The following is a 25360-nucleotide window of genomic DNA, read 5'->3' as shown; positions in this document are numbered from 1 at the left end:
TTTCTTGTTACTCCTGTGTTCACTGGAGTAACACTTTTAATTTCCTTCAAGAACTTTTCTTTTGCATCCACAACTTGGCTCTTTAGTGCAAAAGGCCTAGCTTTCAGCCTGTCTTGGCTTTCAGCATGCCTTCCCCACTAAGCTTAATCATTTCTAGCTTCTGATTTTAAGTGAGAGATATGTGACTATTCCTTTCCCTTCAACACTTAGAGGCCCCTGTAGGGTTATTAACTGGCCTCATTTCAGTATTGTTGTGTCTCAGGGAACAGGGAGGCCCTAAGAGAGGGAGAGACTTGGGGGAACGGCTGGTCGATGGAGCAGTCAGAACACACACAACGTTTGTTGATGAAGTTTGCCATGTTATATGGGTGAGGTTCATGGCACCCCAAAACAATTACAATAATATATCAAAGATCACTGATCACAGATCACATATAATAACAATGAAAATGCTTGAAATATTGCAAGAATTACCAAAATGCGATGCAGAGACCCAAAGCGAGCACATGCTGTTGGAAAAATGGTGCCAATAGATTTGCTTAAAGCAGTGTTGACATAAATCTTCAATTTCTTTGCTTCACTTTTCTTAACCTATTGCTGTCACCTATATGTCCCCAAACCTTCAATTTCTTTAAAAATTCTGCTCCCTGTAAAGTGCAATAAATTGAGGCATGCCTGTATACTCTCTCCTGTTATCCCGTCTCCAGCCTCTTCACCCATCCTCAGCTCCAGCCCCTCTGCACCCCTGCCACTGGCACCTTCCCATATCTGAGCTCTGTGTTGTTACCTTGTGGAAATGCCACCATTTAAGGAAGTCTCCAACTTATTCAGTCTATAACTGTCAGAGCACACAGGTGGCTCATCTATCTTAGCAGTTACTGCTTGTCACTGGTACTTTAATTCAGTCAGCCACTCAGCCTTTGGGGAGCATTTATTGAATGCCTACTCTGTACCAAGGGAGAGCTAATATTGAGCACAGGATTCTTGCCTTCAGGGAGCTTACAGTCTAGTGGGGGAGGCAGAGATTAATCAAATAATCACATAAAGAAAGAACACATTAAAGAAGTTCCTGGCACCCTATAGGCCTTCTGCAGGTACCTGGTGAGTGAACACAGCTGCAATCAGGGCTGTGAAACACGTACGGAGGGTGGGTGCTTCCCTGAGGAGGAGGTGTAAAGGAAGAGTAAGGGTGAACAGGTGAGTGGGGGAGGAAGGGCACTCCAAGTGTGCAAGTCCCTGTGCTAGAAAGAAGTGTGGCCTACTGGAGGACCTAGAGGCCTGTGTGACTGGCGTGCAGTGACAGGAACACAGTTCAAGGTGAGGCTGGAGAGACAGATGGGCCAGGCAAGCAGGGCCTTTAAGACCTTCAAAAGTTTTGATACTGGCAGAAGAGCCAAGGGGCACCTATGAAGGCTTTCAGGTAGGGAGTAACTAACCAGCCTGTATTTTGAAATTTTGAGCCGTGCATTGGAAGGTTTACTGAATGAATGGAGGGAGGCCAGTTAGGAGGCTATTGCTAGAGTTAATTGGGTTGGGTCCATCTCCCTACTAAATGGTAAGTGTCCTAGGACAGAACCTGTGCCAGGTACCCTTCTAAAATCACAGAAACACACACACGCACAGAGCCCAGCCCGAGTGTGCACAGAAAGGTACCCCACACACGTCTGAAATCAGTTACCCAGCAACTTCCAACCCACCAGTTTATATACACAGGGCCCTGGGGGCCTTGGGAGCAGTGGGTTGGGAAAGGGAGCCAGGCATCCTGTTGATCAGTATCTCCCATGGTAGAACCCGGGAACGAGGCTCCCATCTCTCCATTCACTTGCTCTGTCAAGTGTTCTTCATGTTCACGGCCTGCCGGGCCACTCCCTGCTCCTGGCAGGGGTACACTAGGCTCTGTCCCCAGCCTTGGGCAGCAACAGCCAGGTGTGCTGGCCTCTGCCACACCATCCTGGCTCCTCAACGGTCCTGACGTCGAAGTGGAGGTGATGGGGGATGCCGTACTGGAGGCAAGTCATAATGTCCAGGGATGTGGCTGTTCTTGGGTGAGTCATAGTGGCCAGGGGGTAGGCCCGGAAGCAGAGGGGGCTGGGAGCCCACAGGGTCTCGGTCTGGAAACAAAAAGGACAGGATGAGAGGGAATGGCTCCTCCCATCACTCTCTCCATTCTGACCACTCCCACCTCACTCCTCTCCTCTTCAACCTCTTCAAGGCAAAGAGATGGGCCTGGATACATACACCAATTTACCATCAGCTAGCCGTGCGGCTCCGAGCAAAACGCTCTTAGTTCCTCAGCTGCCAGGGGAGAAAGCCACCTCAGCCTGCCCACCTCCCATAACACGAGGAGACTTTATCACCTGCCTGGCTCCCTACTTTTCTGGGTACCAGCTCCACCACTCTGATGCTATACAACCCCACTTCAATCCCGAGTCCGGCGAGGTAGGTTCACCAAACTGTTCTCCAGATGAGGACACAGGCTCCGAGAGGCCATGTCGCCTCCCCATCATGCCTGATTTGACCCCGAAGCTGACCCCAAAGGCCTCACTCGTGGTGCCACATTATGCCTTCTCCTCTCCCTCTGTTCCTTCTCTGTTTCTGCCTCCCTTATCCCAGTTCTCTGCTGCTCCTGCCAGTGGAGAGGGAGGGCTCACCATGGATCAGGGGGCTGGGCTGCTCGTAGGTGCCACTGTCTCTCTGTGGCTGGGGCTGCCGCCGCCTCTGGCTGTCCCAGAACTGAGGAGGCTGCCTGGGGGGAGATCCTGAGGGAGGGCCTTTCATCTCCATGTAGCTGCTCTCCCGGGGGCCCCCTGGCAGGCTGGGCAGGTCCCGGATGGTGGCATAGGGGTTCTCACTGCTAAGGGAAGCCACGCTGGCCCCGAGCTCCTCTTCAGAGATGAGCCCTAAGGATAGAGGAAAGAAGTCAGGCTCCATGGAGGCACTGGTTCCTTAGCCCCAGCTCAGCCACCTCCCTCGTTGCCCCTGTGCCCATACCTTTATTATAGAATGGGCCTGGGCCATTGTTGTAGCTATAGCTGTAGCTTCGGTCCAGGCGGCTGCTCCCTGAGGAGGAGGAGGCAACCGGTAATCAATCCTCTGTCCCCTCCCCAGGCTCGCGCTTCCTCTAGAACTGGGGCCCAGAGCCCCCGCCTCCAGACACACACACTCAGACGCGGCATCTGGGCTGCACACGTCCACCCACACCAGAGGCCCTGGCCTCTCGGCACCTACCCCTGTCCAGAGGCCCTGGAGGGGGCTCCCGGCGGTGCTTCCAGTCGGCAGGCAGGGTGGTGTGGTTATCATGCCCGTGGGCCCCACCTGACCGCTCAGGGGCCTGCAGGCTGGCAAAGAGTGGGCCTGGAACCTAAGGGGACAGTGCAGGAGGGAGAGCAAGAGGCAAGGACAGGGCTTTCCAGAGAATCAGGTCTGCACGCTTCCCTCCACAGTGCACCCCCTCCCCCGGCACTGACCTTGTTAGCGGGTGGGGGGTTCGGGGAGCACTGTGACAGGGTGTGGTAGCTGGGGTTGGAGTAGTAGTGACTGTAGCTTGGAGGGACATCTGCATGACAGACACAAGCACAGGGTGAGCTCAGCGACGGGCAGGAGTCCAAGAGAGCTGTTCTGTCCCTGGAGATCAGTACTTTGGCCTCCCTGACTTCCCTTCCTCCCTCCTCCCCACTCCTCATCTTCCCTTTGGGTCACGCCCAGCATCCACTCTTGTGCCTATGAGCCAGCCACTCATCTGTGCCCCAGGCCCCGTGCCAACTCACCTGGCATGACATACTCGGAGCCATCCAGTCGCCCGCTGCTGTAAGCCACAGCCAGGTGGTGGTGCTCCTTGCCTTTTTGCCAGTGCCGATAGCCAATGAACAGTGCCACTAGGGCTACCACAAGGGACCCCAGCACTGCAATGCCAATCACTGCACCCAGAGAGTTATACGCTACTGGAGTGGTAGGCATCACAGTAAAGGGCTCCTGGATTCCTGTGTGGGATGGGACAGTCACTCAGAATGGCATCTTGGCTCTGCTGTATGGGGGAGGTGCTCAGGAGGGAAGTAGGGACAGTATGAGGGGCCTAGGTCCCAGTTCCCTGGAGACAATGGGTGGGAAGGAGGGGGCAAAGAACTCACCAATCCTGCAAGGTGCACCACTGTGCCCTGGGGGACAAACACAGGCCCCAGTCTCTGGGTGGCACTTTTCTCCAGGACCACACTGGCATGGCTGGGAGCAGTTAGCACCGAATGTCCCCAGAGGGCAGCCTGGGGAGACAGCCAAGGAGGCAGGCAGGCATCAGAGGGGACATGAAACTCTAGTCTCCTTTTTGGGTAAGGGGTAAGTTGGAGGCAGGGGCCTGGAGTTCCCCTTCTGTTGGTACCTTCCAAGCAGTGGTGTCCGGTCCAGCCTAGGGGGCAGATACAGCTCCCGTCCTGGGGATGGCAGGTCCCACCATGGTGACATTGGCAGGTCTGGGCACAGTTTTCTCCCCAGTGTCCTGGAGGGCATGCTACGGGAGACAAGGGGCCTGTCTGGGTGGGGTGGGTACAGCTCCTCCTGGATGAACTCTCAGGCCCCAGCACCACTGAAGCCTTTAGCTCAGCTTTGGTCTCCCTGGGGACAGCAAAGCTTTGAACAGTATCTGCAACCAATGACTCACAAGTGATTATTTCCAGCCCCATCTCTCCCCCAAACTCCAAACCCACGTGTCCAACTACTTAACATCTGCACTTCAAAATAATGTATTCAGTGCCACACAACCAAAGGCTTCCAAGCTACCCCAGATGGATTTTTGTTTTGTTTTTAACATAAGACATAAGTAAACATATATCCTGTTTAAGGCATTTTTTTGTGTGTGTCTGACACTAACAATAATCTAATAGTAGTTGTAACCAGATTCTGTGGAAAAACTCTTCACCAAGATGACTTCCTTCTTTACCCTGCCTGCTGGTAAGCTGACATTCAACCTTCTTCATAACAGCCTGTTTCCTCTTTCCAAACTCGTTTTACTTGGCTTTTTTGGACTAATCTTTTCGATGATCGTAATATATTTTTGTGGGGGAAAGGCTCACAAAATAAATACATGTATTTATTAATATATAAATAAAAATAAACTGAAAAGTGCAAAAGAAAAAAAGGGCTGGGTGCAGTGGCTCACACCTGTAATCCCAGCACTTTGGGAAGCCAAGATCACCTGAGGCGGGTGGATCACCTGAGGTCAGGAGTTCGAGACCAGCCTGGCCAACGTGATGAAACCCTGGGGGTCTCTACAAAAATTAGCCTGCTGTGGTGGCGCTTGCCTGTAATCCCAGCTACTGGGGAGGCTGAGGCAAAAGAATTAACTAAACCAGAGGCAGAGGTTGCAGGGAGCCGAGATCATGCCACTGGCTGGGCAACAGAATAAGACTCTGTCTCAAAAAAAAAAAAAAAAGAAGAGGAGGGGAGGGGAGAGGAGGGGAGGAGGGGGGGGGGGGGGGGGGGGGGAGGGGGAGGAGGGAGGGGGGAGGGGGGGGGAGGGGAGGGGAGGGGAAGGGGGAGAAGGGGGGGAGGGGGGAGGGGAGGGGAAGGGGGGGGGGGGGGGGGGGGGGGAGGGGAGGGGAAGGGGGGGGGAGGGGGGAGGGGAGGGGAAGGGGGGAGGAGGGGGGGAGGAGGGGAGGGGAGGGGAAGGGGGGAGGAGGGGAGGGGGGGGGAGGGGGGAGGGGGAGGAGGGGGGGAGGGGAGGGGGAGAAGAAGGGAAGGGAAGGAAGAAAAGAAAGGAAGGAAGAAAGAAAGAAAAGAAGGAAGGAAGGAAGGAAGGAAAAAGAAAAGAAAAGAAAAAAGAAAAAGTCCCAAGCTAAGCCCATGATTTCCCCTGCTCCTGTAAAAATACTGTTCTTCCCAGGTTTCCCATGCAGAAGGGCAGGAATTTTTTTTCCCCTGACCTGTTCACTGCTGCATCCTTAGCACCTAGAACAGTACCCAGCATGTAGGTGGTGCCCAATAAATATTTGCTCGAGGTGGGCGCAGAGGATTTTATACCCAGGAGCTGGGGGACACAGACCTCCCGTCCTCAGCACCCCCTCTAAGCATGCACAGGTGCTCAGACACACAAGCTACCACATACGCTGGGAGCAGTCGGGGCCTGTCCAGCCAGCCAGGCAGTAGCAGGTCCCGTTCGAGGGGTGACAGAAGGAGTGGTTAGCGCACTTGCAGGGCACACAGCGTTTGCCATAGCGGCCAGGCTGACAGGCTGGGGGAAAGGGGTACACAGTGACTGGGGGCAGAGGTCAATCCTCAATCAGCCCTTACTCCACCGTCTCCCTCCCTCCTTCCCACTGCAGTAACTAGTCTGAAGACGGGTCAGAGAACCAGACCAAGGGGGTGGAGGGGGTGGTAAGTTTGCACGTGGGGGGTGTGCTGGCTTCTGACGCTACACTGCCCCCTGCTGGTGGCAGGTGGAGGGGGCAGTAGGGAGCCTCACATCTCTGGCAGGAGGGGCCTCGGAATCCGGGTGCACACACACAGTTGCCATTCTCAGGGAGGCAGGTGCCCCCATTCTTGCAGGTGCAGGTGTTGCTACAGTTGACTCCCCATAAGCCCTCAGGGCAGGACAGGTGGCAGCGCGTGCCTGTGGGAGACAGCAGTCGGGTGTGCCTGGCTGGGCCCCCTTCAGTTGCAGGGGGCTCTTCTGGACACATTTCCTGTGGATGCACCCCCCAATCCACAGTAGGCCTGGGGCCCCAGAATGCTCACCCATCCAGCCAGCCTGGCACTGACAGCGTCCATGAACAGGGTCACAGCCATCAGAGTGGTCACAGTCACAGTGACTGGCACAGCCTTCTCCAAACTGCCCCTTCTTGGAGAAGGAGTGGGGAGCAGGTAGGCCAGTCAGCTAGGGGACGCCGTGCCCTCCCTCCCCCAGGCAGACAGGCTGTCCAGCACTCACCGGACAGGGCAGCTGGCAGCGGGCCCCATGCCACCCAGGGGTGCAGGTACAAGCTCCAGTTTGGGGGCTGCAGACTGCCTCATGGGCACACTGGCAGCTGGCATTGCAACCGAAGCCCCAGGTTCCAGGTGGGCAGGGCACAGAGCAGTTACCACGCTGCCAACCTGGAGGAGGGGCCTGGTAGGTAGGTATGGGGACTCAGCTCCCCTCCTGAGCAAGCACACAGTGGGAGTTGGCTGGGCCAGATTCTATGCTATGAGCTGGGGCGGGTGGGGGGTGTTCATGGCACTATACAGGAGAAAAGCTTATGAACTATTTGATGCTGAGCAGAAGGCTAACTGCCTTCCAGTGAGGTACCACCCCATTCTGGGTCTGGGGTGCCTTCTGCAAGATAAAGGGGATGGAAGTAAACCCAAATGTTTACAGGAGCTCCATCAGGTAACTAAATGACTTATACAGAGGATGTGCCAGACAATATAGGGAGTAGTGGGGACTGAAGATGGGAGACTTGTTAATAGAGAGGTAGCCAAACAAAACACAACCGTATCAAAATCCAGCCTAAAGGTTGCCAACGTGCCACTCTGGCAGGCATGAGGCCCTTCCCAGGGTGGTAGTTGTATTTCTGTATGACTGAGGGTGAGGGATGTTCACCAGTGAGGTGTCTTTTGGCCTCGGCCTTTAAGGACAGGTAGGATCTTTGTGCTTGAAGAAAAGCAAAGTGGATTTTCCAGAAAGGAAGCAGCCTGGATTCCTTCCCTGTGTCCAGGGGCTGCCCCTCCACCCTTACCCTGCAGCTGCTCCCCTGCCCTTGGCCTACCCATCCTCCTGGACTCTCCCTTCTTCCCTTGGCCATCACTCAAGTCTTCTCTCTGGGAAACTCCGTCCTATTACCTTCCTTACAGACGCACTCGCCGTCGATGGGTGAGCAGGCGATGGCATTTTCACATGAGCAGCGTGCGGAACAGTTGACACCGTAGGTGTCGGGAGGACAAAGACTAGCACAGTGAGGGCCCTGAAAGAGGGTGAAGGGGGTGAGAGGGGCGGCCCATTCCTTGGCCTCTCCACCTGCCTCGCTTCCTTGCAGCGAGGCGCGCCTCACCGTGTAGCCCGGCGCGCACTGACAGAGGCCGCTGGTAGCCTGGCAGACGCCGCCGTGCAGGCAGAGACAGTGTTCCTGGCACCCCGGCCCGTGCGTGTCCTGCGGGCAGCTCTCGTTGCAGTGAAGGCCCGCCCAGCCCGGCAGGCAGGAGCACTCCCCGTTCATCGGGTGGCAGCTGGGGGCAGAGGCGGGGCGGGGCGCTGTCTGAGCTGGGCCGGGGCAGGCCAGCTTCCTCGACCCCTCTGCGTGGTGGGTGGGATTCGCACAACGCTGGGGTAAGGGGGCCACTAGGGAGGCTCCGCGCTATTCTGAAACCGGGGTTGGGGCAAGTAGCGGTACCCCAGGCCCCTCCCGGCCCCCGAGGCCCCTCCCTTTCCCCTTCTGTGACACCTGTCCCGCTTGGATATGGCCCTAGCGCTGTGGCGACTTCGGCCCCGAAGACCTCCCCATTGGCCTCTTGATCCTTTGGCTTGTCCCGAAGCCCACCTGAGGCTGTGCTCCGGGTCGCAGGTGCAGGGGGCCTGGCAGCTGAGACCGTAGAAGCCGTCGGGGCAGAGGCGCTCGGTGCAGCGGTCCCCAGTGAAGCCGTGTTCGCACAGACATGCGCCATTGGCCGGGAAGCAACGGGCGTCCGGAGCGCAGTCGCACGTCTCAGCACAGTCCTGCCCAAAGCGGCCCACCGGGCACTCCTCCCGGCACCTGGGCACCTAGCTGAGTGAGCCTGGCGCCGCCCCACCTCCTCCCTCCCGCCTCCTGCCCTCCCCACGCCACTCACCGATCCCCAGTGTAACCCGGAGCGCAGCGGCACTGCCCAGTGAATCGGTCACAGAGGCCGCCGTTGTGGCAGCGACATTCCTGGGAGCAGCTGGGTCCATGAAAGCCCTCTGGGCAGGGCAGGGAGCAGATGGTGCCCTGTGGGGATGAGAGGTCAACAGGGTCCCAGGCACCCAGCCTCCTCCCCAAGGCCACAGGACCCCTTGATACCCCCATAACCACAGAGCTCACCCCCTTCATTCACACCCTCCTTGGAGGCCTGCTTAGCACCAACCACAGAATTCTCCCCAGACCCACACCCCATGCCCACAGGCCCCACCCTCCATACCATCCAGCCAGGAGGGCAGCTGCAGGAGCCCTGTGGGGCTTGGAAGACACCTCCATTTTGGCAAGGATGGGTACTGGGGCAGAAGAAGCCCGAAGTGCCCTGGGAACAGGACAGGTCACAGCTGCGGGACAGAGCGGGGGGAGTCCATGTGCAAACAAGCAATCACTGCTTCCCCTCTTGCCTCCAAGGACCGCCCCCACAACCCCCTCAGGACTTAGTGACTCACACTTGCTCTTCCCTGCTGGGGACTGTCGAGTCAGAAAGCAAAGATTTCCAGGACTGGAAATGGCAGGGACACCCAGCAGGTGGGGGTGAGCAAAGAGCCACGGGTGGCATGTCTGCCTCTTGGGCACCCCCACCTCCTCACCTTGGCTGGGCTTGTTCCCTCTTGGGGAACATCTGTGCTACTGTAGTAGGCTCAGGTCCAGGAGCGCCTCCACAAAGCTTGATCCTAGTTCTACCTTCTTCCTCCACCTAGTTCTACCTTCTTCCTCCACCTAGTTCTACCTTCTTCCTCCACCTAGTTCTACCTTCTTCCTCCTGGCCCTGTACCCTGCTTTGCAACCGGGTTCTCTGGGTCCTTGTCCCAGCCTCACTTTACAGCATGTCTTCCCACACGTGCTACCTCATGTTATCTTCACAGCCACCCTTCCATGTAAATAATACTATTCCCATTTTACAGACAGGAAACAAGCCCACAAAGAGTCAATAATTTGCTCAAGGTCACTCCACTAGTGAGGTGGCACAGGATCCGCTGGGACCAGGATCTTGGCCTCCACACCATCCCCACACTTGGGGCCTTGTCTGAGTTGCCTCATTTCCCCACGTAGGTCTGTGTGGCCTTGTGTCTGTGACTTCGTTAGAGTGTCATTCCCCCCATTACACACCTGGGCCCAGTTCTCTCTGCAGGGCAGAAGCAGGCTCCAGTCTGGGGATCGCAGCGTGCCCCGTGGCACTGGCAGCGGAACTGGCAGGCAGGGCCATAGTAGCCAGGGGTACAGGGCTGAAGGCAGTTCGGGGGCTGCAGACCCGAAGGGCAAGAACATTCCCCACTCTTGGGATCACACGAGCTATTGTTGCCGCAGCTGCAGGGCTTGTCACACTGTGGCCCCCACATTCCTGGGGCACATTCTGTGGGATAAGGAGGCGGGAAGGGTCACCGGGGGTCTAGTCCATCCGCAGCCTCCCCGTCTCTGTCTCCCAGCCCCCACATGCCCGCCCTGTCTTCCACATCTCCAGAAAAGGCAGCTGGCAGCAATGGGGCTCTGGAGGGTAATAGCCCTGGGGTCCTAAGCCCCTGTACCCTGGTAGGGAGGGTGTACCTGAGGGTCCTGTGGCCCTTAAGGCACAAGAGGCCACTCCCTGGGGTCAGTAGCCACTCACCACTGGAACAGTCATCGCCCCGCCAGCCTGGCACACATTGGCACTGATTGGGTGCCACACAACGGCCATGGACACACTCCTGGGCACAGAGCGCTGGGACAGAGATGGGTGTGGTGAGATGTGTCCACCCCTGTCCCTAGCCAGCTTTTATCCCGCAAAGCCTAACTCCACCTTCTTCCAAAATCAGGGACCTGAAGTTCTCGAAGCCCCAATTTTGCCTCTAAGATAAAGACTGAGGGGCAGCAACTCGGGGGGAGAACTTAGCAAGATGCCAGCATTCTGGGTTCCCCTGTTCCTTTTTGTGAAATTGTCTGAGCACCTTGTTGGGAAAATGCTTTGGGGGAGAATCTCAGAGGGGGTCTGGACATGGACACTGTCCAGAGAGAGGGCGGGTGAGGGCCGGGGTTCTCTGGAAAGCAGTGTTTGCAGAGGCTGGTGATGGGCAGTGGCTGAGGGAAGTGGGAGGAAGAGGAAGACAGGCTCCAGTCATTACAGAGTGCTGGGAGCGGGGTGTAGTGGGCGGGAGAGGCTAGATAGTGACAAGTCAGAGACCAATAGCAACAGAGAGTCAGGGACAGGAAGAGACAGAGGCAGACCCAGACACCAAGTCAACAGAGACACAGAGACAGCCCAGAGACAGAACGAGAGCTCTTGGGCAGAGAGCGATGCAGAGACACTGTTGAGAGACATGGAGAGATGGGGTGGGAGACACATGGGGCCGGCTGGAGAGAAGGGTGGGAGGTGGCGATGGACAGGGAAGTGCTGATCCGCATCTTGGGGACAAGGCCAGGGAGAGGAGAGGAGGGGGGAACCCAAAAGGGCAGAGGAGTAACCCCATTCTAGCGGGGGCCGGGAGGGACTCAGAAGGTTAAGTCCTAAGGCTGAGGCTAAGCTCCCGCCATTCCATTGCCCCACCCCGCTCCCTAACCCAACCCTGGACTCACGGACACAGAACCCCCTGCTCTCGTAGAAGCCATGGCAGCACTGCAGGCGCTGGCGGTGGTCCGTCTTCACCACCTGACGGTACACGGTCCGGTATACAACCCTGCGGAGGCCAGGAAGGCAGCCCTCAGCCCCCTCTGCTGTCCGCACTCACCACAGTGTGGCCAGGGTGGGGGCACCACTTAACACTCTGGGCTGAGGGCGCAGAGAAAGGGCATTCCCTGTTTGAGGTTGCAGTGCACTACGATCTCGCCACCGCACTCCAGCCTGGGTGACACAGCGAGACCTTGTCTATTAAAAAAAGAAAGAAAGAGCATTCCCTTCTTGCCCCCACCCCAGCCCCACAGGCATATACTGTAACATGCGTGCATACCCTAAACACACACACACGCATTCACATATACATCCCATACACACGCACCCGACACGGACCATGCAGAATGAGTCCCTAGAAGCCAGGAGTTTCCTCTGAGTTTCTGAGAAGCAAACAGGTACAGAGAGCCAGGGGCCAGGCTGAGGCAGAGACTCAGGCAGCCCATCCACCCACGGAGGATGAGGAGCACTCACGTGGGCTGCGGGCAAGTATGGGGGCCCTCCCAGGGCCGCTCGCAGGGCTCTGAGGGGAGCAGGCTGAAGGGGCGGGAGTGGGACTCCTTGGTGGTGGTAGTGAAGCTGCAAGACAGGGAACAGGGTCAGGACCGAGGGCAGGAGGAGGCCTGAGTGGCCACAGTGGGAAAACGGCCATGAGGGCTTGGCCACAGTGGGGAATCCAAAGCCCAGCGCTGGGGCTGGCTCCCCAAGCCTAGGATGGGACCCCCATTCTGTCTCACCTCTCAAATCTGGAGGGCGTCTCCCAGAACTGGAAGGTTCCTGGGATACCCTCCATCAGAGCCCCCTTCCCACTTTATTGACCAGAGCCTTCCATTTTTCTCTCCCTGCCCTCCCCTCACTGTGTGGAAAGGGTAAGTGAGAACTGACTCTTGGGCCCAGCTGGCAGAGATGGGCTGAAGCATTTCCGGCTATATTTTGCCCTGGGTCTTTTCTCCCCGCCCTGTTTCCTTTGCTCCTCCTGGGCCAGCCCCTCTGCTTGCTCCACAAGGAATGACTCCCACTCTGTGCCCTGTTCCAAAGTTGGCCTCCCACAGGAACTAAGGGACAGGGACAGAGAAAGGATGGCTCAGAGACTGAGACAAGGTCAGAAATGGGGCTGGGGTCAAAGGCAACCCATAGAGAGGAGTAGAGAGAGCAGAAACAGAGAAATAGGCAGGAGGGGGGAGACTGGAGGGAAGGAAGGAGGTTAAAGAAGGACCAGGAAGAGAACTCCCGTAGGGACAACAAGGACAATCGGGAGCTAGGGCTTCGTGCCCTCAAGGTGCAGCAGGGGCCCTCTCACCTTTCCCAGAAGCTGCAGGTGTTGGGATCACTGGGGTTGAGAGTTCCAGCCAGCCTCAGGCCCACGGCCAGGAGAAGGAGGGGACACAGAGGCAGTGACATTGCAGAGGCCTGCAGCAGGGTCGGCACAGAGCAGGCAGGGCCACTGCAGCCAGCAGCCTGGAGGACCTGTCTGCAGAGACCTGAGCCGTGGGCATGCAGAAGAGACCAGGCTGCGGCCCCGTGTCCTCTGGCCCCTTGCTCTGGGCTCTAGCTCCCCCACACCTCACTCCTGAGCTGCAGTCACTTCCACGCCTCCGGTCTTTGCTCATAGTTTGCTTAGACACACTCATGTCTCATTCTTCACCCAGAGTTCTCATCTTTCAAGGTCTAGTTCAGGTGCCACCCCTTCCCTCCTCCACCTCCTGATCCTCATTGGCAGACAACCCCACTCATTCCTTCTGGGGGTGCCAGTACCATTCACCCCCACCCCGCTGTTCCAGTGCCTGCTCCCTGACCATGACCTCCAGAGGCAGGGACCCAGTGCCTTTCATCTCTGAATCCCCAGTCCCCAGCCCAGGCCCTACCCAGGGCACTTTGATATTTGTACCAAGGTGTGAGACTGGAACCAGTGAGGGAAGTGATGAAGGACGCAGCCTTGGGCTCAGTCAGAGGAAGAACTTTCCGACAGTCGGAGTGGCTCAGGAATGAAATAGGCTACCTCAGGTGGTGAGTTCCCCGGCACTGGGTATATGCAGGCGGAAGCCAAAACCAGCCTGATGAAATGCTGTCAGGGGTCTCCTGCTCTATGAGGTGGAGTGGGGCTGGGTCCAGGTGACCTCCCAACCAGTGGTGTGCTGGAGCCAGCTCATACGGGCCCAGAGAGCCAATTGTATGCATCTCTTCCTAGCAACATGTTCAATGATGTCACATGAGTAGCTCAAAATCAGGCATGGGGGATTATTGACACCAGAGAAACTAGCAAACACTAAAACCCAAGGCCAGTCTCCCTCCTAGAGTCGGTTGTGACACCTCAGCCGGCACACCACAACACCCAGCTCTAGGTGTTATCACCTGAAGAGGTCACCAACCTGGTCTTGCATTTAAGGAAAAGCTCCTGCCTCCCTTAGACCGCCCTGTCAGCCATTTGGAAATGGGGTCCTCTCCATCCCCACCGCCCCTGGCTCCCAGGACTTCAGACGACTCTGCTGCCTCAGCTCCTGAGCTTGGGAGAGGCTGAGCTCCCACAGTGCCCATCCCCGCAGCCGGCTTCAGGTTCTGCGTTCCGTGTTCCCAAAACTTGCTCTGGCTCCCTGCTCTACGCCTCCCCGAGGCGCCCACATCTGCTTATGATTTTTCTGAGATGAGAGAAAGGTCGCGGTTGCTGGCCCCTTACCCCCCTGAGTATCTCTGGAATGTTGCTGCCTGGCCCCACCTCACACCCCACACCCACACACTCCCAGGGTCCCCACAGCCGCTCTCAGCCCCAAGGAGGGCGGCCCCTCCTTCCCTCCAGGTCTAGGCTCCTAACTTAACCCTATCTCAACCGCCGTGTTCTTCCTTCACCTTTAACCCTCCAGCAGCCAGATCTCCAGCCTTTCATCCAGGATGCTGGCCCACCTCTCCTCCCAGTGCCAGCGTCTACCCACCCCTCCAGTGCAGCCCAGCCGCATGCCCCATCACACCTCCCGCAGCGCGAATCTCAGCCTCTAGCCTCCTCTGTGCTTCCTCTCATCCATCCTCCGTAGCCAAGTAACTCACCAGGTAGGGCCTGCCCACAGCTCAGCCCTGGGTCCTGGGGCCTGGGGCTTGAGGGCCAGGGAATGTCCTGGGGGATCCCAGCATTCAGGATATGAAGCCTGAAAACAGGAAACAGAGCCTGGCTAGGAAGAGGGACATCAGGGAGCGTGACGGGGGTGGCTCTGTCCTCCCACCATCCTGAACGCAGTGGGTAGCATATGGGAGGGCCATGACCAGAAGCCTCTTTCTAGCGGCTTGTCTCCAGAACTGACACTGTGGCCCCCTCTGAAGGCGAGAGGCCACAGTCAGGAGTGCCCTAGAGACACTCCTCAGAGTCTGTCCCAGCGCTCCACGCCTACATCACTCAGACACATCCCCACTCCCAGACAGAGTCATCCCTTCTCCTAATGTCCCCAAACCATCCCCTCCCAGCCTGTCCTGCTCCAGTCATCTTCCCAGGCCCAATACCCACTCCAGGGCTCGCTCTGCCTGGCCCCAGCTAACCTTCTCCCCACCTCTCCCTCAGTGTGGTTGGCAGCCAGGGCCCTGGGCAGGACCCCGAGCCCTCCATACACCTCTGCCTCGTCTCTCGGTCTCCACACTCCCCTCTTCCTGGACCCTCAGCTCTGGCCCTGGTATGGGGCCCCTGTGCTCCAACTGCAGCTCAGTCTGTCTGAAGCCAGGCTCATCACCCTTGTCCCTGGGTGAGCCTCATCTCCTGAGACGCACAGGGATTCCCCAGCCATCCCCCTGCCCAGGCGTGGTGGCATGGACAAAACTTGTTCCAGGAAGGACCCGAGTTAAGGCCCAGGGAGGAGGTGCCATATAGGTTGAGCTGTTGTTGGGCCTAGAAAAGGTCCTTCCTCCCATTCCCATCAGCCCCCACCCACCCAGGTCCTGTCCCTGTCACCTCCTCCCAGCCAACTTCTAGAGGACACGGTTCACCTGGGCGGCTTTGAGATGGACTGAAGGACAGAGGGACAGAGGAGCATGAGGAGGGGCTGACTCTAGTCCCCACCCACTTCTGGCTGGCTGGGAGGTTAGCTGGCTGGAGGGGTGGGTAGGTTCTGTTTTCCCAAAGGTCCTCAGGGTAGGGCCGGAGTGCGGAGGAGGCATCAGCTGGTCAGCCCAGGGCTGGAAGCCAGGGTGGGGTCAGGGGAGATCAGTGGGTGGCCCAGGGAGGGGACAGATGGGGTGGGGGTCCTGGCAGGAAGAGGAAGGGTTTGGCTTGACCATCCTCCGCCTCTGAGAAGGGAACACAGGCCAGACCAGGAGCCCAGAACCCCAGCCTGGCCTCCAGGCTTGTTCCCATCTAAGCCTTTGTCCCTAAGGGGCAGGGCACCGGAGCCTGGCCCATGCTCCCCCAACCCCTCCCAGCCACAGCAGCACCGGGCCCCAAGAGATTGCACATACCCCTCAAGGGGGTGAAATCAGACCACTCCTGGGCCCCTGCCCTGCCCTGGGGGTCCACATTGCACTCACTGAGGGGGACCCTGGAGCACCCCCGCTGCAGGCTTCTTCGTCACGTGGAGGCCCCCTCCTGTTCCCCTACTCAACCTTCACCTTCCAAGCCTCTGGTGTGAGGGACTCAACACCTTCCCTCCCAAGAATCATAATGTGACACTGAGCTGAGACAGGCAGGGTGTTGAGAGATTTACATGGATCATCACATTTAAAGTTCACATTAACCCCCTGTGGTAGGTGTTACGGCCCACTTCAGAGATGAGGAAGCAGGCACAGAGAGGGTAAGAAACCTGACCAGGACCACACAACCAGGAGCGTCAGAGCTGGGATCCAAATCCAGGCTGCTGGCAGAGGACTCCCCATGATTCCATTCTTTCCCGAGCCCAGACGGGAAGCCCAGGGGCTCTGTATCTTCTTTTTCGAAGCCTCTCTTATGGGGGTGGGGGAGCTGGCAGGGGGTTGGACAGGAGAAGGGGATGGGGGTGGGGGCTGCCACAAGAACATGATCAGAAGCGTGGGAACTGAGATGTGTTTACAGTCAAGAATGAGCTGACACTTCTCTCTCCTCCACCTCAAGATGTAAATCGGCTGGGCTCCTGGCCAGGCCCTGAGATCCCAGTCCCGCCTGCACAGCCCAGCATCCCTGCCCTCTCAGCCTCCGAGCCCACACAGAAGACCGGATCACCCTCCCTGGGCTTCCCCAAACTCCAGCTCAGCTGGTTCCATCTGGTGGGGGGCACCCCTACCCTCACTGTGCCTCAGCCCCTCCTAGGATGAAGGAATTGGGAGTGGGCTCTGGGGGAGCAGGGGTAGGGGGTGATTAGAGTTTCTGGTGGACAGGAGGATTCGTTTCTATAGAAAGCAGAGAGTAAGGGCAATGGAAGTGAGACAGCAGAAGGGACTTCCCCACGGGCTCCCAGCTTCTCTGGGAAATCATGTAGCACAGGATAACCCCTCAGCTCTGCACCCCCAACCCCTGCCCAAGTTCAAGCCTGGGTGTGAATCCCAGCCTGCAGTTCCCTCACCTATAAAATGGGGATGAGATTAGTACTTCCTTTGTAGGGTCGCTGTGCAGACTAAATGAGTTGGTCTAGATAAAGCGGTAAGAGCCAGTACCTAATATGCTCAGTTAATGTTAGCTGTCTCCTTGATAGCGTCCTCAGTCCCACTCCTCCTCCTGCACCCAATGTGGCCCCCATCCGCCCTCCCCTTGGCGCCTTTGGGTATTAATTCCAGGAAAAACGTTCTTGTGTTTTCTGAAGAACCCCCAGGATGATCCGGGAATGGGAATGGGGCCGCAAATGCTGACAGAGAGAAAGGAAGTGGGGGCGGGAGGGGGCCAGGCTCCCCCGAGAACCTGATCCCCCAAAACGATGGGCTGCCCGCCAGGTGCATCTTCAAGCCAGACGCAGTTGACAAGGCAGAATGCCTGAATTCTGCTTCCCCCGGACCTGGGCCTGAGCACCAACCCTAGTTCCTTGCTCTGTCCGACTGCCCCCTCCTCTCTTCTCCATCTCCCTCTTTCTCTCTCTCACCACTTCCCGTCCTGGAGTACAAAGCTTCTAGTCCTATCTCTGTTACTTACAAGCTGTGTAACCTGAGTTATAATATATCACTTGAGTCCTCTGATCCTTCATCTCCTCATCTGTAAAATGGGAGACTATCACTCCCCGCCATCTCTCAGGGTCCTGCAAACGTTGGAACTGCTGGTTCCAGTGACCATTCTGGAACAGAACCTCAGACCTCAGACTACAGCCTGCTCCGTGGATATGTGTTGATGCAAAAACAGAATCCTCCAAGCTCCAGGGTTTCTGCCTCTTCCTTTTTGACTTTTGTCTTGTTCTCTATCAGAAACTCTGCTGTCTACCTTTCCCCACCCGCTTCCTTCATCAGCTTCTTGGTCTCTGTCTTCCTGCCTCTCTTCTTCCCTTTCTATACTAAGGCTGCCATGTATAGTTGCACGGCGTATTTACTGCACAACAGCATCCACTTTCTTTTTTTTTTTTTTTTTTTTTGAGACGGAGTCTCGCTCTGTAGCCCAGGCTGGAGTGCAGTGGCCGGATCTCAGCTCACTGCAAGCTCCGCCTCCCGGGTTCACGCCATTCTCCTGCCTCAGCCTCCCGAGTAGCTGGGATTACAGGCGCTGCCACCTCGCCCGGCTATTTTTTGTATTTCTTAGTAGAGACGGGGTTTCACCGTGTTAGTCAGGATGGTCTCGATCTCCTGACCTCGTGATCCGCCCGTCTCGGCCTCCCAAAGTGCTGGGATTACAGGCTTGAGCCACCGCACCCGGCCAACAGCATCCACTTTCAAGGGCTTTCCACTTTCAGAGTGGAAGCTGAACTCCTGCTATGATCCACTCACTAAAGCCATGCGTCTTAGCTTGGTGCTAAGGTTGTCTTGCCCTGTATCTCTCTTGTCTTCCTGTCTGTCTCCCTGTCTTTGTGTCTGTTTCTCTGTGGCCTTTTCTAACCTATCTTTGCCATGGAGACAGGATCACTTAGTCCTTCCCACCCAGCAGTGAGATCCCAGTCCAAAGACTTCTCCCCTCCCTCCCCACACAGGGAGCTCCCGCAGCAGCTTGCTGCGCTCCACCGGCTACCCGGTACACCCGTGTACACACTTGTACACTGAAGCACAGAACGCCGCCTATATCCAGCCTGGCCAGGCCCTCGGCACGCCAGGCATGTCTGCCGGATGGAGAAACAGGAAGCCTGCGTGTGCGACCAGAGTGCGCCAGAGGCTGGGCGGGAAAGGGGCAGGGGTGAGGGGCTGGACTTGTGTTCTCTGTGACTCAGGAAACAGAAGCTAGAGGGTCCTAGGTCCGACCTGTTTACTCATCAGGAAATGGGACAGCTGCAGGGACCCTGATTCACACATCTATCGCACACCTCCTGGAGGCTGTCACCAGTGCCCGTCCCAACCCTCGCCGCCACCCTGGAAGGTGCTGGTAATTGTCATCCCCATTTCGTAGGCAGCACGGTGGAGGGTCTCAGGCAAAATGCCTTGCCAAGGGCTGTCTGGCTGCCAGGGGCAAGAGCAGGATTCCAATCTGCTTCAAAGGACAAAGCTGTGTGGGGAGGTAACCCCTGGGGTGACATAGGCTAGGGAGCAGCACCCCCCCAGGCCCACCCTGTTCATCGCCACCCCAAGATTACGTTCAAAAAGTGCTCTGGCCACTGCCCCTCTCTCCCACTCTCTGTGGCTCCTTACACCCCAATAAAGAACACCCAGGGGGCCAGCCCCCACCGGGGGGTCCAGCTTCACTGCCTCTACCCCTGCGCTCCCATCACACTGGACAGCCGCTGACCCCACATGCCTCTCACCACACCTCCACCGTGGCTCAGGCCACCCCTGAAATGCCCAGGTTCTACACAGCCTCAAGGCCAGCCTCTTCCAAGAAGCCCCTCAGTGGCTGTGGCCTCACGCACTCCTCCCTACTCTCCAGGCCTTCCTGCAGGCTCTCAGCACAGCACAGTCACCACAGACCCTCACGGCTTCAAGGAGGCTGGGGTTGCTCTTCTCCCCTGAATGCCCTGAGGCCGGCTCCCAGCTGGACATGCATCTGTCCCTGGAGGGTCCACGCCTCCCCAAACCTCAACCAAAATCCTGGCACCAGTGTACCTCCTCTGGAGACAAGTGGAACTCACCCAGGCCAACCCAGGGGTTCACAGCCCCCGAAATACTCCAAGTCTGCTGGGCTGATTAGGCTGATGGATACCCCTTCTGTGATTGCTGGTTTGTGAGTCTGTTTTCCCCACCAGGTTGGACTCTCTCAAATCTTATTCCTCTCCAAGGCTCTGTGAGCGGGCCTGGGTGCCCCCTGGGTGTTTCCTCGCAGCTCCCATCCTATGAGTCATTATGTTTTTATTAAAGTTAGTCTGCCTCACTGAACTGGAGCTCCCTGGGGACAGGGTATTTCTCTGCCTTCCTCACCACTATAACCCCAGCACTGGCCAGCACCTACACCCAGGATGCCTGGCACCCAGCAGGCAATAACTAAACATTTGTGTGGAGTGGATGGACTGATACACCCTGAAATCTTTCTGACTCCAGTACGCCTTGACTTTCCCAGGAATGGGAGAGAGGGAGAGATGTTCCGCGGCTGTGGTGTCTCCCCACACTCCAGACAGTAAAGCTGGGCCCTTGTCCCGGGGCCCTCAAGACACAGTGAGGTGCATGTTTGATGAGATGATGGAAAGTGGAATGCAGAAAGAACTTTTCAATGTGACAAAGCAAAAGGCGGCTCCAGACTTGCCCTCCTGACCTCCGGCAGGAATTCCTCAGGGCCGGCCTCCAAGTTCCTATGGAATGAGTGCACAGTAGCGCCAGGCCCTGAGTCACCTGGAGGTGGAGGGGCATGCCCACACCGCATGAGCCCTCATCCTGTGCCTCCCCTTCCAGGGCCAACACCCGCTCACTGTCCACTGCACACATCTCCTCCTACACAGAGGGACGGGGCCCCAGGAGCCACTTCATGGGGGTAGGACGGAGGGCAAAAGCAGGAGGGCACGAGCACCCACCAGCAGTGAGCAGGCCATGCCCCAGGGCCCACCCACATGCTGTTTCTCTCAGGACTCCCGTCTTGCCGCACATGGGTGCTGTAATACTAATTACCGTGCCTCGTTAAATGTGTACTGTGGCTAGATCCTGTCTTTTAGTTCTCCCAGCAATCCTATAAAGTAAGCGCTATTATGCCTCCCATTTTATGAAGAAATATCCCAGAAAGGTTCAGTGATTTGTCCTAGGCCACACAGGCAACTGAAGCCAGAGCAGGAATTTGGGCCAGGTCTATCTCATTCCAAAGCCTGTGCTGCTTTCTTTTTGTTTTGTTTTGTTTTGAGACAGAGCTTCACTGTGCCCAGGCTGGAATGCAGTGGCATGATCATGGCTCACTGCAGCCTCAACCTCCTGGGCTCAAGTGATCCTCCCACCTCAGACTCCTGAGTAGATGGGCCCACAGGCAGGTACCACCACGCCCAGCTAATTAAAAAAAAAAGAATTGCACGGATGCAGTCTCATTATGTTGAACAGGCTGGTCTTGAACTCCTGGCCTCCAGAGATCCTCATGCCTTGACCTCCCAAAGTGCCAGGATTACTGGCATGAGCCACCTCGCCTGGTGTTTCCAGTGTGCTGCTTTCTTTCTTTTTTTTTTTTGAGACAGAGTCTCGCTCTGTCATCCAGGTTGGAGTGCAGTGGTGTGATCTCGGCTCACTGCAAGCTCTGCCTCCCGGGTTCACGCCATTCTCCTGCCTCAGCCTCTGGAGCAGCTGGGACTACAGGCGCTGGCCATCATGCCCGCTAATTTTTTTTTTTTTCTTTTTTTTTGTATTTTTAGTGGAGACGGGGTTTCACCGTGTCAGCCGGAATGGTCTCAATCTCCTGACCTCATGATCCGCCCGTCTCGGCCTCCCAAAGTGCTGGGATTACAGGCATGAGCCACCGCACCCGGCCTCCAGTGTGCTGCTTTCTAACCTCATAGTTTCTCTTTGGTCTTCTGACTTTCTCCTCCTCTCCCTCAGTCTCCGCCTCCTTTTTGTTCTATCCCTAGGTCTCTGCTCTATTTTTCCAGGCCTGCTTTTCTTCCTCCGGGCATTTTGTTGTAATGAGTCTATGCCTCTGCTGTGTCTCTGCATCTGTCAGCCTCTGTTTCCATATTTATATCTGTCTCCATCTCTGTCTTTGTGTTTCTCTCTCTCCTTCCCTGTCTTCTCTGCCCCTTCCTTCTGGTTTCTCCCCTGTAGGTTAGGTGACAGGAGCCAACATCCTCCCCAGAGCTAGGATGGCACCCCAGGGTCCCCCATGAGTCCTGGGAGGCCTCTTTCTCAAGGCTCCCAAAGCTCCTCAGAGGAGAGGCTTGGGGAGCACCGTGGTGGAGGCTCCACCTGGCCTCAGCCTCCTCCCCAGCAGTGTGTATCGGGTGGGGAGGCACACAGCAGCCCCATGACCTTCTATCTCTCTCCAGGTTTCCGACTGGTGGATGGGGCTGCCTGGAGCATGAGTTTCCTCTTCTGGGAGAGTCTGATAGGAGATGTTGAGGGGGGACAGAGGCTGGAGGAACAGATGCCAACTCTCAGCTTTACCCTCCAGTGGAGAGAGAGGAAGGCAGAGAAGTGAGTCTGGCCAACTCAGCTCCTAGAGATGGCAGCCCCACCTGCAGTGGGGAACATGGTGGGTAGACCTTCAGAGGCCTCAAGAGTGGGAGAGGCCACACAGCAGGGAGGAGACACAGGAGACAAGAGGGCTGCGCCCACACCCTGGCTTATGACTGGCTCACCAGCACACACAACAGGCCCTATACCATGAGCTGGGTTTGAGCGGGGTTCAGAGATGAGCTCCCTGGTCTCTAACCATCCCCCAGTACAAGGCCAGCTTAGGCCAGGGTTGAGAGCCGACACCCGGCCTAATCCTGCCCGAGCTGAGGCCTGGCTGAGCCTGGGAACCTCAGGCTAGCACAAGCTGTTCCTGTCCCAGGGGACTAGGGTCACAGCCCAGCCCCAGGAGAGGCCACTCATAACAGGCCAGAACAGGGGAATGGAGAGCAGCTACCGGAGGCTGGAGATGGGGGCAGGAGTGAAGGGTGGCCTTGATGGGGCCTGGGCTCCTGGACCCCCCACACTCCCACCTGGCTCTTAGCACAACCTCAGATCATCAGCCTGCCAAGTTTTCTGAGGATCCAGATGCCCAGGACCTCAAACCAAACCCCCAGTCCTCATAACTGGCAAAGATGTGAGAGCCAGGAACCTGCAAACTTGGGTCCTTCTACATCCTCCGTCAAACATTTCTCCCCGGTGGGCAGAGAGACGACACTGATCATCTGTTTATCTAGTGTCGTTCAAAGCAGGAGACACGTTTTTGCTCACTTAAGCCTCACAACCCATCAGATAGGCCCTATATTATTCTCCTTTAGAAACGAGAAACTGAGGCACAGAGGTCAGGTCTCTTGACCAAGACCCCACAGACAGCTGCAGAGTGGAGGGTGGCACTTGGCAGTGTTGGCTCCAGTGTCGATGCTCTTGTGGCTACACTTCCCTTAAAAGCCAAGGACAGCACCCAGTCTTCTCTTCCCACCCCTGGGAGGGGTCAGGGAGCCAGGCTGCCCCTGACTCCCAAAGTCCGGGGACCAGGGGCTCAGGGAACAACCTCGCTAGCATTTTATCTTATTTACGTGTTCATTATGAAAGGGAACCCCAATCCATCCCCGCTGGCCCCCTCCACTGCCCCCCTTCCCCTCCTTATCAGTCCCTCTTTTCTACACTCCTGGGTCTGGGGCCTCAGACTCTAGTCGAGGAGGGGGACCTCGGGGCCGCACGCCCTTTCCCCGGGGCAGGGTGGCCTCCGGGCCCCACCACCCGGGCCTTCCCTGCCGGAGGGCGCGCAGTCACTCACCTGTCTGGGGACCCCGTCTCTCCTGTGGCCTCGGGTGGGAACTGCTGGGGTCTGCGAGGAGGAGGACTGGACAACCGAGGACGGGGCGAGGGTCCCCGCTTCGAGCCCCAGCCTGACTGCGGGAGCGGCGGGGAGGCGGGACGTTGCTGATCGCAGGGCCGGGAGGGGCGCGGAGGGGCGGGGGGCAGGAAGGGGGTGGGAACTCGGGCCCTCGCCAAGGCAGGAAGTTTTGACAGGGAAACAGGAGCCGGGGGAGGGGAGATCCAGGCGCCCGGGAGGGAAAACTGTGTTCAGGGTGGGATCACAGAGGCCGACTCTGCGCGGCCTGGGCCAGAAGCAGAGGGGGATGAGGAGGGGAGGTCAGCTCAGGGACCCAGGGCCCGAGTCCCTCCCTAGCTTCCCCTCGTTATGCGGCCTGGGTTACTTAACCTCTCATGCCTCAGCTTTCCTATCTGCAAAGTGGGGTTGTGGGAAGGAATCAGTGAGATCGCCTACGTAGGGCGCTGTCCAGTGCTGCCCAGCAACCGTGATCTTATTAAGACCCCGCCTGGGCACCGCATCCCACTAGTCTCGGAGAGGCTGACAGGGCGAGGCCCCTCCTCTCCTCCTGCCGCCCCTAATCACACTGCGGAAAGCCGGGCGCGGTGGCTCACGCCTGTAATCCTAGCACTTTGAGAGGCCGACACCGGCGGATCGTGGAGCCCAGAGTTGGAGACCAGCCTGGCCAACATGGCGAAATCCTGTCTCTACTAAAAATACAAAAATTAAGACCGGGCGGCCCTGGCTCAGGCCTGTAATCCCAGCAGTTTGGGAGGCCGAGGAGGGTGGATACTTTGAGGTCAGGAGTTCGAGACCAACCTGGCCAACATGGTGAAACCCCGTCTCTACTAAGTACAAAAAAAAAATTAGCTGGGCGTTGTGGTGGGCGCCTGTAATCCCAGCTACAGGGGTAGGCTGAGGCAGAAGAATCGCTTGAACCCAGGAGACGAAGGTTGTAGTGAGCCGAGATCACACCACTGCACACCAGCCTAGGCGACAGAGCAAGACTCCGTCAAACAAACAAAAACCAAAACAAACAAACAAAACAAAAAACGCGCCAGGTGTGGTGGCGCGCACCTGCGGTCTCAGCTTATTGGGGAGGCTGAAGAGGGAGGATCTTTTGAGCCTGGGAGGTCGAGACTGCAGTGAGCCAAAATCCCTTCACTCCACTCCAGCCTGGGCGACAGACAGAGCGAGACCCTATCTTTAAAAAAAAAAAAAAAAAAAAAAAAAGTCACACGGCGGGAGGGTGTGACCCTGGGAAGCAGTCTCCAGTGCAGTCTCCGCCTCTGCCCGCCCCCTCTCAGGCCCACGCCCCGCTGCGTGCAAGCAGCTCCCGAGCCCACTGAGGCCGGTGCGAGCGCCACCTCGCGGCCAGCACCCGTTTCCCAGAGCCCCATAGCCGGGGGACCGGACCTGGGAGCCCTTCCTCGCCTGATGTCAATGAATATTAGCTTTCACCATCGTTAGCCCTTCAGGCGTATTGCCTCATTGAATCCTTCACTCGAGATTGGCTTCATTATTACGTCCTTTTACATATGGCCAAACCGACTTTCCGAGGGGCTTAGGACACTAGTCAGTAGCAGAAGCACTATTTGGTTTGGTTTTGAGAGGGAATCTTGCTCTGTGGCCCAGGCGCGATCTCGGCTCACTGCAACCTTCGCCTCCCGGGTTCAACCGATTCTCCCGCCTCAGCCTCCCGACTGGCTGGGATTACAGGCGCGCCAACATGCCCGGCTAATTTTTGTATTTTTAGTACAGATGGTATTTCACCATGTTGCCCAGGCTGGTCTCAACTTCCTGGGCTCAGGCGATCCGCCTGCCTCGGCCTCCCAAAGTGTTGGGATTACAGACCTGAGCCACCGCGCCCGGCCTAGAAGCAAGATTTGAACCGAGGTCAGTGGTCCACTGATT

At 57.2% G+C, this 25360-nt stretch overlaps 1 protein-coding gene across 8 annotated transcripts; it reads right to left on the bottom strand.

Moving 5' to 3' along the window:
• Positions 1-343: 343 nt before the first annotated feature.
• Positions 344-23541, bottom strand: PEAR1 (platelet endothelial aggregation receptor 1). Of its 8 annotated transcripts, XM_050779123.1 has the most exons (24): positions 23408-23541; positions 14575-14672; positions 12836-13006; positions 12010-12114; positions 11445-11545; positions 10501-10593; positions 10005-10248; positions 9118-9238; positions 8791-8927; positions 8502-8714; positions 8016-8190; positions 7808-7928; positions 6917-7080; positions 6724-6826; positions 6452-6598; positions 6095-6220; positions 4373-4501; positions 4128-4256; positions 3768-3980; positions 3468-3556; positions 3229-3361; positions 2992-3060; positions 2652-2900; positions 344-2111 (listed from the first exon to the last, which is right to left on the bottom strand). In XM_050779123.1, the coding sequence occupies exons 3-24, from the start codon at positions 12934-12936 to the stop codon at positions 1960-1962; spliced, it is 3114 nt and encodes a 1037-aa protein (XP_050635080.1). In that variant the 5' UTR covers positions 12937-13006; positions 14575-14672; positions 23408-23541; the 3' UTR covers positions 344-1959. The 8 variants fall into 8 exon arrangements, with proteins under 8 accessions (XP_050635080.1, XP_050635041.1, XP_050635044.1 ...); XM_050779084.1 differs by having other exon boundaries at positions 7808-8190; XM_050779087.1 differs by having other exon boundaries at positions 7808-8190; positions 12836-12945.
• Between the last annotated feature and the right edge of the window lie 1819 nt (positions 23542-25360).

The sequence above is a fragment of the Macaca thibetana genome, chromosome 1 (genome assembly GCF_024542745.1).
Source record: "Macaca thibetana thibetana isolate TM-01 chromosome 1, ASM2454274v1, whole genome shotgun sequence".
NCBI classification, from domain to species: Eukaryota; Metazoa; Chordata; class Mammalia; order Primates; family Cercopithecidae; genus Macaca; species Macaca thibetana.
The sequence above is the reverse complement of the archived record's forward strand: the minus strand, read 5'-3'. Positions and strand labels throughout refer to the sequence as shown.

Coding starts and splice junctions, on each gene's coding strand:
- PEAR1 (XM_050779084.1), bottom strand. CDS start 12,936: ATGTCACTGCCTCTGTGTCCCCTCCTTCTCCTGGCCGTGGGCCTGAGG. Junction 10,594..11,444: donor GAGCAGGGGGTTCTGTGTCC/GTGAGTCCAGGG, acceptor TCTCTGTCCCAG/CGCTCTGTGCCCAGGAGTGT. Junction 4,502..6,094: donor AGGCCCCGACTGCTCCCAGC/GTATGTGGTAGC, acceptor TGTCTCCCGTAG/CATGCCCTCCAGGACACTGG.